The sequence below is a fragment of the Onychostoma macrolepis genome, chromosome 24, assembly GCF_012432095.1.
Source record: "Onychostoma macrolepis isolate SWU-2019 chromosome 24, ASM1243209v1, whole genome shotgun sequence".
NCBI classification, from domain to species: domain Eukaryota; kingdom Metazoa; phylum Chordata; class Actinopteri; order Cypriniformes; family Cyprinidae; genus Onychostoma; species Onychostoma macrolepis.
Window position 1 is genome coordinate 14,014,637 of NC_081178.1, and position 15,450 is coordinate 14,030,086.

General features: G+C 37.7%; 1 protein-coding gene across 2 annotated transcripts; it reads left to right on the plus strand.

The window, feature by feature from the left end:
* cul1b (cullin 1b) lies at nucleotides 1-15,389 on the plus strand. 2 transcript variants are annotated; one of them, XM_058764893.1, is made up of 22 exons: nucleotides 1-103; nucleotides 2,855-3,197; nucleotides 5,543-5,720; nucleotides 6,024-6,191; nucleotides 6,772-6,822; nucleotides 6,920-7,010; nucleotides 7,233-7,396; nucleotides 7,506-7,668; nucleotides 7,774-7,904; nucleotides 8,325-8,432; nucleotides 8,526-8,632; nucleotides 9,754-9,802; nucleotides 11,603-11,734; nucleotides 11,831-11,948; nucleotides 12,039-12,115; nucleotides 12,240-12,371; nucleotides 12,472-12,564; nucleotides 13,774-13,821; nucleotides 14,149-14,231; nucleotides 14,374-14,479; nucleotides 14,567-14,680; nucleotides 14,765-15,389. In XM_058764893.1, the coding sequence occupies exons 2-22, from the start codon at nucleotides 3,058-3,060 to the stop codon at nucleotides 14,843-14,845; spliced, it is 2,334 nt and encodes a 777-aa protein (XP_058620876.1). In that variant the 5' UTR covers nucleotides 1-103; nucleotides 2,855-3,057; the 3' UTR covers nucleotides 14,846-15,389. The 2 variants fall into 2 exon arrangements, with proteins under 2 accessions (XP_058620876.1, XP_058620877.1); XM_058764894.1 differs by having other exon boundaries at nucleotides 26-103; nucleotides 2,967-3,197.
* Nucleotides 15,390-15,450: the final 61 nt, after the last annotated feature.

Genomic DNA, 15,450 nt, shown 5'->3' on the forward strand with positions numbered 1-15,450 from the left:
TCTCTCGCTCTAATACGGAATTCCCAATCATCTCCTCCTCCAGTCATACACAGACAGCGCTGGGCCTCAAGCTCGTACAGCTCGACGTTAGAAACGGACACAGGTAAGATTGAATATCTTTATATACCGGTCAGCCACCCCGGTTTGGCTGGACATATAACTAGACGGAGATATTTGTCCATTATCGAGAAAGAAGGCAAACGTTTTTGTGTTGTTACAAACGACTTAATGAATAGGTGGCCATTTTACATCTATATCTCAAAAGCTTCGCCGTTTTAGAGCAGTAGGTTCATAGCAAGTCTTGTTTGTCTTATTTTTTAGGTTATATTTTAATGTCAGTTGTTTATTTGGCTTTAATATGTCTTAATAGTTCTCCTCAGCGGCAGTTTACCAGGGTAACGTTACCTGAAGCTAGCGAGCTGCTACCTAGCATTGCTAATGTATTGATACTGTTTAGAAAAATACTCATGAAATTAACACACGTTGTATATTTATGATGTTAACATGCTCTTCTTGATCAAGTCTATTATGGAGACCTAAAGCTGAGGCCGACTGAAGAATGAACAGTGATTTACACACATTCACATGAATTCTGCCGTCTCAGATGCATACCTAGATTACATTGTTGGGCCAAAATGCTGTCTACTAGGTAGGCAGCTCAGTAGTTTTTTAAAGACTGCCATACGTTACCCAGAATTGGTTTTATTTTGAAGTTTCCTAAACCTCATGTGCCAGTGTATGGTATGTTTCCTTCTGAAATTAGAAAGATTTTCCATGAGGATGGTTTGTGATTCGTGCTAATTTTGGCAAAGGCGTCCTCAGATGTCAAAAAAAAGATCAGTCGATGCAGTACATGAATTGTTTTTCAGCCGAGACTGTCATGATAGTCAGAGTTTTTGTGCTCAGCAAAAAGAATTGCTTTTGTCACACATAACCAATGTTATGTTCATCAAGCTTATGATGAGTAAACTGACTGGTATTCAGTGTCTAATACCTGTCTCAGGCAAGTGGCTTCATTAAGTTTTGTTTTGAATCAGTCATAGTATAAGCTTGATTCAGCCCACAGTTTATGAGCCAGAGGTGAAATATGTCATCGTCTACTCGCCCTCATGTCTTTCCATACTTGTATAATTTTTCTTTTTCTTCTGTGGAGCTCTTCAATAAAATGGAAGCTAATAGCAATCAAAACTATTCGGTTACCAACATTTTTTTTTAAATATCTCCTTTTGTGTTCCACAGAAGAAAGAAAGTGATTCTGTATGATTTGCATTTACCTTAAATGACTTAAAGTACTTCTGGGTTGTACTCGGACTGTAATTGTTGGGATTTTGACAACTTACAGATCACATGTTTGATTTCATGGAAATATCCCACTGATGAATGTGGGTCAGAAAGTCTAGCCTTGCTTTGGCTGAACTAATAAGATTAAATGTGACCAAACTCAAGCAGTTTGACATTCGCATACTGTTTTCCCACAGTGATCAGGTAAAGCTCTTGAGTGTCACTGCCTGAAATGTACTGAAAAATTATGGGTAATGAATGACCCACTTACAGAGGCTAATAGATAAGCTTGGACAGACACAACATGTATCTTAAAGCTGTTTTGTATGTGCGTGTATTGGAGCAAGGGAGCATTAAAAGTCATTGTCCTCTTCAACCGCCTGCATCTTTTATATGCGTCACCATAAGCTGGACTGATCCTGACGGTGTGACGCCACTCCAACTTGTTTATTTCCCCTGCTGTAAAACCTCTCACTCTCTGGGTCAGTGATTTAACAGGGCTGGGTCAGTTGTGGGACTTTGCTTTTCTTGATTTACAATTTATCAGATCTTTGAACATTTACATCTAAACATGAGGAAGTGTCTATCTGAATCCTCACAGCTATATGTTATCGCTCAGAGATGTTTTTAATGAACTTAGTCTCGTACATATATTGGTCAATGGAGTTAGTTCTGCTGGCTATAGAAACAGCTGTCTGTAAACAAGAAGCCTTAGAAAGAACGATGTGGGAAATGCTATTAATAACCCAGCTAAACCCAATCCTGCTGGTCACATGTTTTGATGCACCAGCCCTCAGTCGCTCTTGCTTCTCTGACATGTGGCATCTCGAACGTCACAACATGTAAACAATGACCGGCGAGATTCATATCCTCTGCACCACAACACACAGCAGTCAGACACGCAGCTAAATATAACAGTGACCCAACACTTGTCACTTCACATGAGCTCTTGGAATGATGCTTAGTTTCCCATGAGTCTCCTATTAGGTTTGCTTTTTCTCCTAAAGGGTAAGGTCATGGATTTTCAACCAGCTTTGTATTGTTACTGTTTCTCAGCATCAGTAGTAAATGAACAATGCGTATTATGTTTCCATGTTACCTACACCAAGATATGCCCATTTGTTTGTCAGCTAACGTCATTTTATGTCATCCAACTGATTTTTAACAGCTCCAGGGAAAACTATAGATTATCCCTGTTCATGGATAGTCTGATCGAACCCTGTGTGTTAAGGGCATCTAAGTTTTTCCACCTTTTTTTGCCACAGACTTTTTTCTAGGTTCTAGTACTTAAGTCCCCTTTCCTTGAAGTTCTCTTGGTTCTTGCTTTTGTATTTACCTACAGGATAAGCTAGTTCTGCCCTATTTAACACCTGTAAATGCTGCTTATAATACTGCATGTCAATTCATAACTTCATGCATAACCTGTTGTTGTTGTTATATCCATCATAAAAAAATATTATTTTCATCATGAAAATAATATTCCCTGTTTTATGGTTATTTTCATGTTGCACTCTTTTAAAATGGCAGTAAGTGTGGTTATTTAATTTCAAACCTGATTCGTTTGCTCACCCAGATACCGTGCTGAAGTGTTAGGACTGTGCTGTAACCCTAGATCAGCTTGCAGCACCATCTGTGAAGTGTAGCGGTACTCATCCCTGACCTGATCCTGTCTGAATGCTCTCCAGCATGGTGGACTACATGTGAAGCAGCAGTGTTCTGGAGCAGAACAGGGAGAAGAGAGGATTTATCTGACACGAGCAGACCGGCACAGAGACAATGTCATCCAACAGGGGCCAGAACACCCACGGGCTCAAACAGATTGGGCTGGACCAGATCTGGGATGACCTGAGATCAGGAATACAGCAAGTCTATACACGCCAGAGCATGGCTAAGGCACGCTACATGGAACTCTATACGTATCTTACCAGGCACCGCGGGATGCATGGGGATTAATGGGGGCAGCAGCTGTGGCCAGCACACTGAAAGGCTTTGTCTTTTTAGGTGTTACCATGTGTGTGAATGTTGCGCTTGTAATGAGAATAAGACCTCGGCTTATGAGGAAAACCCTTTGAATGGTTTGGGTTGCTGTAGTATACATTGCATTGCTTATTTCATTGATGGTTTTATATTGCTATGAATGATAATTATGTGCTATTCAAAAGTACATCAACTTTTTCTCACTCATTGTGTAAGTTCTGAAGGTGGGATTTACAAGTTTAACTCATGCCTGAAAGTTTGCTTTATGCAATTTCATGGTCGAAATCCAGTCATTTCAATGGGAGACTGTGCAGAAAAAATTTCCTTGTGCAGATTTTGCTTGATCGTGCAATTCATCTAATTGATCAACAGAAAGCTGCTTGGGTTTGAAAGCGACTTCTGTGTACGCTGTTTCATACATCACTACACTATTGACAATAGACAATTAATCTTTTTTGCATTTTGTGGGGTGATAATTAATTATTTGTTCTTTAATATTGTGAATATTTGAGTGGAATATGCTATTTTAAATGAGCTTTATAGCAATTTATTATTTTTTAAAATTGACTGCATATTATAGCTTTAGCTGGCCTGTTCATTATTTAAGAATAAAACGAAAAAATAACATTTAAAAAACATTTAAATCAGTTAAAATTAGGTCTCAATTAACTAAAAATTGTAATCAAATAAATTGCATGTATGGCAATTAATTAAATAAACAGGTCAACTGATTTAGTGCAAGTGCCCAGGATAATATTTGTGTCGGATAAACACAATCCATAAAAAATTGATTGTTATTTATGCTAAATTACTTTGCCACCAAATGGTCCATTTTTAAGTTTAATTTATTTCCATCTGTTTTGTCTAATTATTAAGATACACATTTTTCACTTGTCAGTGTCAGTCTTTTTCATTTTTGAAAGCTACTGTGAAAAATGTGAATCATTGGTTTGTCTCTATTAATTTATCCAGAACATAGCATAAATTTTTACTTGCTGAGAAAACGCCCCCAAATGAAGATCATTCAGCGACTTTAGAAGTCAGTCCATTTTTTACTTTTTAATATCAACATGAAATAATTAAATTATTTGTTGAGTAAATTGTGAATTACAAAACAATGTAAAATGAAAGTGCATGGTGTTATTAATTTTATTGGGCCCTTTTATAATCTCAGGCATCTCCCAGCCCATGTGTGTTCTGCTTTATAGCTCTTCAAAGCAGTTTGTGTCTGGGAAATTAAAACTTTGACAAGGAACTTTGTCCGCATTCAGATTTGCAGTTTTGCATTTCACCCACTAGTGCCACATCAAACACAAGGGCGTAATTGCTCAGAGTTTCATCTTCCACCCACAGCTGTCATTCTCCTGTGCATCTCCAGTAATGTGTTTTCTTTGTCTGCGTGTGGCCCTGTGTACCCAAAGAACTTTCTGCTGTTGTTGTAGGTTTCTTTAGCGCTGATCAGTAACTGAATCTCAGCGTGTAGTTTGTGGTGTCAGAGTGCTGTCATTGCAGCACAATGGAGCTCACAGTTAGTGGTAAAGGTGTCATACTTGGCTCTCAGAAAAACTAATGCACTAAAAAAACAGAAGTAGTTCTGGTAATCACAGTTTACGTGGTTATGACCTTTCAGCTACCTTTCGTGACCTTTCAGACATAACAGCTTGCTATAAACACACCCATGTAGAGGACATGTAATATTGTTAACTTATTTCCGTCTTGAGATGCGAAAGCTTCTCTAGACGGCTTTTTGCATGTCAGAGTAGATCAGTGTATTAAAACGGAAGTTTTCTCAAGGGCTTGAGCACTGAGACTGTTGAAGATACTGCTTCATTCTTGTTTAATATTGAGGATTTTAAACAAGAATGATTTTATTTTTTAATGTGGGATTTAAGGTGTGTCAGAACTGTCCACAAACTGTTATGGAAAAAGTTTTGTCTTCACTGTTGTAAAATAGATTGGAACTTCGTCTGAATTACATCAGTGCTTAGCAAAGAAATGTACTCAGTCCACATAGGAGTTTGTTTTCATGCTTTTCATGTTAGATTTTTTCGTGTTCAAGAACACTCATAGGAGTAAATCCTTCTACGTTAATCCACAGTATGTTTATTCATTTTTGTACTCCGATACAGCTACAAAGACAAAGCTACTTGGCATCTGAAACTGAAAGCATTATCATTATGGAATGGCATCCCATCAGTGTAAAAATGTGCCAGTATGTCTGTTTTGTGAGCTGCCTTTCATCTTTTACTCATTTACGATCTTAAGACTTTAACCTACTGTTCAGACATGTGTATAACTACTGTACCAGCGTGCACCAGTCCAACCAGGCCAGGGGTGCTGGCATCCCCCCCTCCAAACCCTCCAAGAAAACGGCCACACCTGGCGGGGCACAGTTTGTTGGACTAGAACTCTACAAAAGACTGAAAGAGTTTCTGAGGAGCTACCTGACAAATCTTCTCAAGGTAATAGTCTATGGTGTGCTTATTGTTCAGGATGCCATGATGCGTTGTTGATCATATTGTTCAGGTGATTTTTAATTTGTATTTAAAGCAGACACCGGTTGCACTGGCCATAACAGAAAAGGAGAAATTATATTAAATATTTTAAATAAATTATTAGCTATTGCTGTACTTGAATATTGCAAATTTTAGTGAGGTGGCTTGATTTTTATTTTCTTTGCTAAAATGGGTAACAGTGTGAGTTGTTGTCACTTCTCCAGACCTCACTTCTCCTGTTTCTCTCCTCCATCTGTCTGTGTCTGGCAGGATGGAGAGGACCTGATGGATGAGAGCGTTCTGAAGTTCTACACGCAGCAGTGGGAGGACTATCGCTTCTCCAGTAAAGTGTTAAATGGGATCTGTGCTTACCTCAACAGACACTGGGTGCGCCGAGAGTGTGATGAGGGACGGAAAGGAATTTATGAAATCTACTCGGTACGAGAAACAGCACACGCCCCTGCCTGACTCATAGATTCCTGTTTTACATTTCCACGCATTGTGTTCATAAAACGTAGATTAATGGCTATAGTGTATTGTAGTTTAGCTATATTTATTGCTCACAATAGCTAATGCACACCTGAGACCACACATCAGCTGTATCTGGTGTGTGAATTAACACTAGCCCCGGGCCTTTTTGAGGGAGTTGATGACAACTGTCTCTTGACCAATGGGCTTGGTGCATTGGCACTAAATCATTAGTAAAGCATTAGTTGATCTTTTGCATGGGTTGCTAACCTAAATGATTGGTTTACTGATTTATTCTGATGTATTGATGTGATGTATTCTGTTGATGAAACTATATTTATAATTTGTTGTTTGTTTTGTAGTTGTAATATTATTTTATAGTAATTATTCATCATAAAAACAAATCTTATTACTTAATAAATATAGGCTTTTATCATATTGCAGTTCTAAAAAAATTAAAAAAGGTAGTTTCATTAAAGCCTCTTTGTCTTGTGTCTCATCACATAGAAACAGTAATCTAATCATTTCTAATAATGTTTCTCCTTCACAGCTTGCTTTGGTCACTTGGAGAGAGTGTTTATTTAGACCTCTAAACAAGCAGGCAAGTTATTTATTGGCAATTTATAACATTGCATTTGTAAGATATGTTTCTTACATTTTCATCAGGCATTAAATACCCTGTCTTTTCTTTTGTGTAGGTGACAAATGCTGTGTTAAAACTCATTGAGAAGGAGAGAAATGGCGAGACTATTAACACCAGACTCATCAGTGGAGTGGTGCAGTCCTACGGTGAGTGTGGCAGTCCTACGGTGAGTGTGGCAGCCTTACATTTACATCTCTTCTATGCTGGCCTCTCAAAAACGTGCATAATTCATTATATTGTTAATTCCGTCTGAGCCAGCTGTTGTCCCTTAAGGATATTTTCAAATCTTGTCTGAGTTTGGGTAAAATAAACACAGTGCTGTCTGGACCTTTGAATCATCATGTTGTGATTTGGTTTGTCTTTTCCAGTTGAATTGGGCTTGAATGAGGATGATGCATTTGTGAAGGGGCCGACATTATCAGTTTACAAGGAGTACTTCGAGATGCAGTTTTTGGCTGACACAGAGCGCTTCTATACACGGGAAAGCACAGAGTTCCTCCAGCAAAACCCTGTTACTGAATACATGAAAAAGGTGAACTAGAGTTCAGATTCAGGTCTGACATTATAATATAAATTGCATTTCATTTAATGGTAAATTTGGTTTTATTACATTAAGTGTACATTTCTTATTATGAGTGCAGGCAGAGGCACGGTTGCTGGAGGAGCAGCGGAGGGTGCAGGTGTATCTCCACGAGAGCACACAAGACGAGCTGGCTCGCAAGTGTGAGCAGGTCCTCATCGAGAAACACCTGGAGATCTTCCACACAGAGTTCCAGAACCTTCTAGACGCTGATAAGAATGAAGGTCAGTCAGTGCTGCAATGTCACCTTCATTCAGGCAATATCTAAGATTTCAAACACGCATAATAACATGCTCAGTTTGACAGTTAATACACGTGTATAATTACAGATCTCGGTCGGATGTACAACCTTGTTTCCCGGATCACGGACGGATTGGGTGAGCTCAAGAAACTCTTGGAGTCCCACATTCATAATCAGGGGCTGGCTGCCATTGAGAAGTGTGGAGATTCAGCGCTCAATGTGAGTCCTGGTATTACAACTTAAAGCCACAGTGACTGTGTGGACACAATTTTTTTGGGCTGTATTTTATTGATTTAACTTCTCTAAAAATGAGCCAAACCTGTTGTAAACACAGCTGAACCTGAATTCCCTGAACTTGGGCCCTCACTTCATTGTATAACAGGTCTATTCTTTTCATGACAATATGACTATACACGTTATTGTATTTCAAAGACATGACTCAACTTCACTTTATGCCGTTCAGTATTCAGTAGAAATCCAAGTACTCCTTTGTCAAAGCCAATCCAGAAATATTTAACTCTATTAATTCTGGATATCCTTTTTTCATCTTTGTGCATGTTTTCCTGTATCTCTGTTCGATTCAGTTCCTGTAACATCTTAATTTGATTATAGCTCGATCTGCCACTGCTTGTTTTCCAGGATCCCAAAATGTATGTGCAAACAATCTTGGATGTTCACAAGAAATACAATGCTCTCGTCATGTCTGCGTTCAATAATGATGCTGGGTTTGTGGCAGCACTCGATAAGGTTTGTGATCTATATTAAAGGTCAGTTTTGTTGGTTTTGAGCTATAGTGTTTATTTATAGTACTGGTGTAACTTTCACTCTCCTGCTCTCCAGGCCTGTGGAAGATTCATTAATAATAATGCTGTAACGAGAATGGCACAGTCCTCCAGCAAATCTCCTGAGCTTCTGGCCAGATACTGCGACTCCTTACTGAAGAAGAGGTGAATTGTCTTATTCATATTCCCATCCTTGATCTGTTTACATGTGAATCTGACAATGAAATCTAGTGAATGTCTGGAACATTTTTACAAACACATCAGTTCATGTTTTAGGATTTGAGGCTTGAATCTTTGAATGCAGTGTTCTGACCGAATAATAAAAAGAAGCTGCTTTAGGATTTAAAGGGCACCTATTATGCCCTTTTTACAAAATGTAATATTGGTCTTGGGTTTCCCCAGAATGCGTCTGTGAAGTTTCAGCTCAAAATACCCCACAGATCATTTATTATAACCATGTGGATTATGTGATTTTTGGGGCGTATCTAAAAAAAAGAGCTGTTTTAGTGTGTATCACTTTAAATGCAAATGAGCAGCATATTCCCGCCCCATCTTCAGAAGAGGGCATAGCATATACATTTCTGCTTTGCATACCTACAGCAATAAACAGCCGATAGAAGCAACATGACTGAGAACGAGAGAACCGGTGTTCAGCCATACATGAATGAACCGGAGTCAGACACAGATGAAGGAGAGACTCTGGCAGAAGAAATACCTAAAGAATGAACCAGGACGTCTTGGAATGGTTATTTGATACATTTATGTACTTGTAGAGTTTTCACAGCTCATTTGCAATGACAGATGAGCAGCACACATACACACAAATACTTTGATAACGTTCGCTATGCGCTTTAACGAAATGATGCGCACACAAACGGAAACTATGGTAATACTGGACTGTCAGTCAGCGGACATTGGAGAATCAGTGTGATTCTAATGAGACTGATTTGGTTTAATGGGGATTAAAAAATGAGTGGGTGGTTTTTTTTTTTATCATTGTAGGGTGGTTGTGTTCACACACTTTCAACACATTTATGTCCAAACACCATGTAAAAGTGGATTTTGCATAATAGGTGCCCTTTAAAAAAAAAAAAAAAAACTCATGAATGATAACTGCATTAGCAAGACTATATGTAAAATTCCATCAAAAAATAATCCATTGCATGAGCTCAAAAGATGAAATTTGACGACATAAATGTCTAGGAAAGCTTGTGTTTGCTTTTAGTGTTTAGTGTTTAGGAATCTTCATAACACAGATGATTTAATGGAGTGTGTGTTTCATTTAGTTCAAAGAATCCAGAGGAGGCTGAGCTAGAAGATACTCTCAACCAAGTGGTGAGTTTCACAGTACTCCACTGAAATTAAAGATCAGAATTTAAAAGTTCCTTCATGTGTTAGGGATCACTTACTTGAATTCATAACACTCTAACAGTTAATGTTTGCTCCATTTATTAAAGGGTTAGTTCACCCAAAAATGAAAATTCAGTCATTAATTACTCACCCTCATGTTGTTCCAAACCTGAAAGACTTTGTTCATCTTCAGAAGTTACGTTCAGCATGCGCACACTGTCTACTGAGCATAAACAACGCTGATTATGTTGATGACATTCTGGAGTACTCTCCCAAATGGCGGAGGACGGTTACTCGGGGAGAAGAATTGTTGAATAAGTTATTATTGTTTTCTTTGCCCACAAAAAGTATTCTCGTAGCTTCGTATAATTATAGTTGAACCCCTGATGTCACATGGACAATTTTACCGATGTCCTTGATACGTTTCTGTGCGTCGATCATGTCCTTGCTGTCTGTGGAGGGTCAGAGAGCTCTTGGATTCCATCAAAAATATCTTAATTTGTGTTCCGAAGATGAACAAAGGTCTTATGGGTTTGGAACAACATGAGGGTGAGTAATTAATGACAGAATTTTCATACAGATTTTTTGGGTGAACTATCCCTTTAATTTGTTGTTGTTAAATGCTGCAATATTAAGTAGTTTTTTTTCTCCCAAATTCTGTTTTCCATATATCATCAAATAGAGCAACAGAAAATCAAAGTTCTTGATGAAAAGATAGCTTGATTGAGACATGCAGCACATACAGACTACAAATAATCTTTTTATTGTTTGATAATCACAGACACTAGTCCTAATTTCTTTCATTTTGGTTTAGTAATTGAGAACTTAAAAAATTCTGTGTTAAGACCAATTCACACCGCATCAGCAGACACTGACAAATGGTCTGGTTTTGCCTGATCAGTGTGTTACCCCCTGTTCACGTTTGGTCGATGCTTGTTTTCACTAATTGGCATTTGTCAAATCTTTGAATGCCTGAGAAGTGACATACTGTAATCTGGTGACTGTCAGCGTTGGTCTGCGTCTGTTGTAGAAGTGTGAATTGGCCTTCATACAGTCAGTTACATTTTTTTTTTTTAACTGAATTCTGTGATTCTGTTTGTTTCTCCGCATCTCAGAAATGGTAGGGCCCTAGTTATCTATGACTAATACTAGAGTTATGCTTGGTGTACTTACTGTGTATTGCATTATAAGAAAGCTGTAGTTCAAGGTATGCAACATTAGTATTGGTTCAGCGTGCCATGCACCATCCAGTTGTCATCTTGGAAATGAATATATGGTAACACTTTAATTTTAAAGTGCCCTTGTTACACGTTACATGTACTTAATATTATAATAACAATAAATGATGCATAATTACATGCAAGTAACCTTAAGCCAAACCCTAATCCTAACCCTAAGTATATGTAGTTAATTAATATTACTCCGTACTTAAATGTATAATTACACTGAAACAAGGACACCTTAAAGTGTAACCGAATATAGCTATTTGACATTTCCATTCTTATCAATATTTTTTTTTGCGTAATCCAAATTCTTGCACAAACATCATTCATTTTTGTCAGTCTGATCAAATAATGAGTCAAAGATTGTGGTTGATTATTGCTTTCATTTTCTTTTTGTTATGAACGGCATATGCCGTATTCTATCCAGGTGTTCTGTGCATACAGAAAATTGCAACCTGTGCACTTTATGCATACCCTACACACAAATTACTAAAGGTCAGTCAGCTCATGTCGTATTAATGTGTGACTGATAATAAGATTCTCCACCATCCTTCATCGTCAGATGGTGGTTTTCAAGTATATTGAGGATAAAGACGTGTTCCAGAAGTTCTATGCCAAGATGCTGGCCAAAAGACTGGTGCACCAGAACAGTGCCAGCGACGACGCCGAGGCAAGCATGATCTCCAAACTGAAGGTCTGTGCTCTTGTTTAGTGAAGATGGCTCACTTTACTGCTCTTTTTTTATTTCTAATAGATGCTTAACACCGTTTTTTCTTCTGTCCTCCCTCAGCAAGCATGTGGTTTCGAATACACCTCCAAACTACAGCGCATGTTCCAGGACATCGGTGTCAGCAAAGACTTGAATGAGCAATTCAAAAAGCACCTTTCCAACTCTGAGCCTTTGGACTGTAAGTGCTCCACACTCCTCCTGTTTAGAGTGTTTTTATAATATAGCATGCATTACCGATGAATAAAATCCGGCTCCATCTGTCTCGCAGTGGATTTCAGTATCCAGGTTCTGAGCTCTGGCTCGTGGCCGTTCCAACAGTCTTGCACGTTTGCTTTACCATCTGAGGTGAGATGCTCAGATGCTTAACCCTGTAATTTTCCAAGCCCTTCACACCCTTCCACGAGCCGAGAATAATGTGTGATTACACTTCCAGTTGATGATAGTTTTCCAACGCCTTTGTTTTTCACAGTTGGAGCGGAGTTACCAAAGATTTACAGCTTTTTATGGAAGTAGACACAGCGGGCGGAAGTTGACATGGCTTTACCACCTATCCAAAGGGGAGCTGGTCACCAACTGCTTCAAGAACAGATACACTCTGCAGGTTTGTGTCTTCATGGCTGCATCATGTCAGTGGTAATTCATAGCATGTAAGGCTATAGGACTCGAGTGTCAGCATGTGTTTGTGTGTCGTGTCCCGGCAGGCGTCCACCTTCCAGATGGCCATCCTGCTCCAGTTCAACACAGAGAACAGCTACACCGTCCAGCAACTGGCCGACAGCACACAGATCAAAATAGTGAGTGCAGTGCCATTGCTTTAAAACCCCATCTCATTCACATAAATCAACCAGTAAACTTTGTTCTCCGTTTCATATGAGATTCATACTTGGAACAAAAAGAAACAGCGATTACATCTATGTGTCCCACTGGTTAAACATCACTTAAAGTATTTATATGAGAAGTATTCATGATTTAACCCTTTATGCTCTGCTGGAAATCCTTTAGCTAGTTTGATGTTCCCGGTCAAAAATGACCAGTTTTTAAAAAATTGTGTCAATCTCTCATTATGCTATATGTGACCCTGGACCACAAAACCAGTCTTAAGTAGCACAGGTATATTTGTAGCAATAGCCAAAAATACATTGTATGAGTCAAAATTATTGATTTTTCTTTTATGCCAAAAATCATTAGGATATTAAGTAAAGATCATGTTACATGAAGATATTTTGTAAATTTCCTACCGTAAATACCAAAACTTCATTTTTTATTAGTAGTATGCATTACTAAGAACTTCATTTGGACAACTTTAAAGGCGATTTTCTCAATATTTTGATTTTGTTGCACCCTCAGATTCCAGATTTTCAAATAGTTGCATCTCGGCCAAATATTGTCCTATCCTAACAAACCATACATCAATGGAAAGCTTATTTATTCCGTTTTCAGATAGGTATAAATCTCAAACTTGTTTTCTTTCAGTTAGCACAGATTTTGTATTTCTTTTTGGAACTGACTGATCTTTGGCCACATTGATCTCAGCTTATGCTCAGGTTTTCAAAAAGGAAATACAAAACCTGTGCTAAATGTAAAAATGTAAATGTGGTGTGTGGAAATGAATGAAAAGTTGATAAAAAAAAAAAAATGTAATAGTAGATACAGAGATTGAATCCAATATTTGTTAATACAGCGGAAAGTAATTTGACCGGGAACACCCGGTTATAATTACAGTGTAACAGGGTGGGAAAATAAACCCAAAAAAGTAAGCACTTATGCCATCTATGAACAAAGTCAGTTTTAGTCCAATGCGATAACATTAACTAGCATTTTCAGAAAAAAAGAAAATCCTCTAGTGTGAGGTTTAACATCGAATTAAATAATTTTTGGTCCACTTGAATTATCCAAAACATGCTGATTAAAGTATCAGTCTGGATATTACTAAAAACATTTTAGCATTTTAGTTAAGAGTTTTGTGTTGTTTTTTTAATAAATGAAACTTAATTTTTTTTCAGGATATTTTGGTTCAGGTCTTGCAAATCCTGTTGAAATCAAAGTTGCTGGTAAGTGTTGAGAACTAGTTGCTTATAGGACCCTGTAAATGTCTCTCAACATCAGTGCTATATTTGCTCTTCGTGTGTTAAGATTCTCACATTGGGAGTAATTTGATTCACACATGATTTTGAATCAAGGTTTAATCACCAAATTAGACTTGATTTAAATTTCAATATTTGCTCCGTGTGCTTAGTTTCCATGCGATTCCCTTAGTTGTTCACATTTGTTTAAACATGTTTTTGTGAATAATTTTATATTAATAATGCAATTATAAAATCTAAAGATGTAGACGTACCTTGTTTTTTATATGTATATTTTTTGTTTTCTTTTTGTAGGTCTTGGAGGATGAGAATGCAAACATTGATGAAATGGATTTCAAGCCTGATACATTAATCAAACTTTTCCTGGGCTACAAGAAGTAAATGCATTTTCTTACTGCTTGATGTTTGATCTGCACACTAACACCGATAACATTTTAAAACCGTGCATAGCAATGTTTTTGAATATTATGTTAGGTTTGCATTTTTGTCATCTACACTATTCTTTGTCTCTCTGTGCAGTAAGAAGTTACGGGTGAATATCAATGTGCCAATGAAGACCGAGCAGAAACAAGAGCAGGAGACGACACACAAGAACATTGAGGAAGACAGGAAGCTCCTCATACAGGTATTAAAAATAAACTATAGCAGTCCCTTGAAGTTGAAATAAAATATTCTTTTGAATCTACCTATTTTATTGTTGTGTTGTGTGCAGGCAGCCATCGTGAGAATCATGAAGATGAGGAAAGTTTTAAAGCACCAGCAGCTTTTGGCAGAAGTGCTGAACCAACTTTCCTCTCGATTCAAACCTCGTGTTCCTGTCATCAAGGTAACAGAACTGCAGCGCTCTGCAATGCTGACTACTTATGAAACATTCATTTGAAATATTTCAATGATTTTTTTTTTCTTTCAGAAATGCATTGACATTTTGATAGAGAAGGAATACCTGGAACGTGTGGATGGGGAAAAAGACACTTACAGTTACTTGGCATAACAATGTCCTCTGAAGTTTAATGTCCTTAGATATTTGTCTCAAGTTTTGAGGAATATCAACAGAGCGGACACAGAGGATTCTCTCATAAAGATCTCAAGTCATTGTTGCCGAGTAGGACAATGTGACACTGGACTTTTCCCTTTAAACTCAGACTGCTAAAGCAGCCAGTCTTTGTCTTTAAGCCCTTAAGCTGCTCAGGATTGCCATTTACTTTTTAATGTGTAAATACTGGACATTGAACTATACTCATAGTGGGACCCAAAGTCAGGGTTGCATGCTATTGCCTATCATTATGAAAATACAAAATGCTGATTAATTTAATTGTAATTATGAGTTTTGGAAAACTGAGATTTTTGAAGAAAAAAAAAAGGCTGTTGGTTGCAGACAGAAATACCTATAACTAAGAGAATACGTTTCAGCAGCACGCTGAGCATAATCATGTCTGACTGGCTGTTTCGAGTTGCATTATTACCAGCCACGAGAACACCATTTGTATAGTGCAGTTCATTTTATAAATGTCATGAATAAACTTAATTTTTCTTTATGCTTTCTCAGTGCTAGGTTTTCTTTTATATACTTGCTCTGAATTTATAGCTTAAACAGTA

What these genes read in the sequence shown, in the direction of transcription:
- cul1b (XM_058764893.1), top strand. Translation starts at nt 3,058, where the DNA reads ATGTCATCCAACAGGGGCCAGAACACCCACGGGCTCAAACAGATTGGG. An exon ending in AGACGCTGATAAGAATGAAG is followed by an intron (nt 7,669 to 7,773) that starts GTCAGTCAGTGC and finishes GTATAATTACAG; the next exon opens with ATCTCGGTCGGATGTACAAC. An exon ending in ACAGCACACAGATCAAAATA is followed by an intron (nt 12,565 to 13,773) that starts GTGAGTGCAGTG and finishes ATTTTTTTTCAG; the next exon opens with GATATTTTGGTTCAGGTCTT.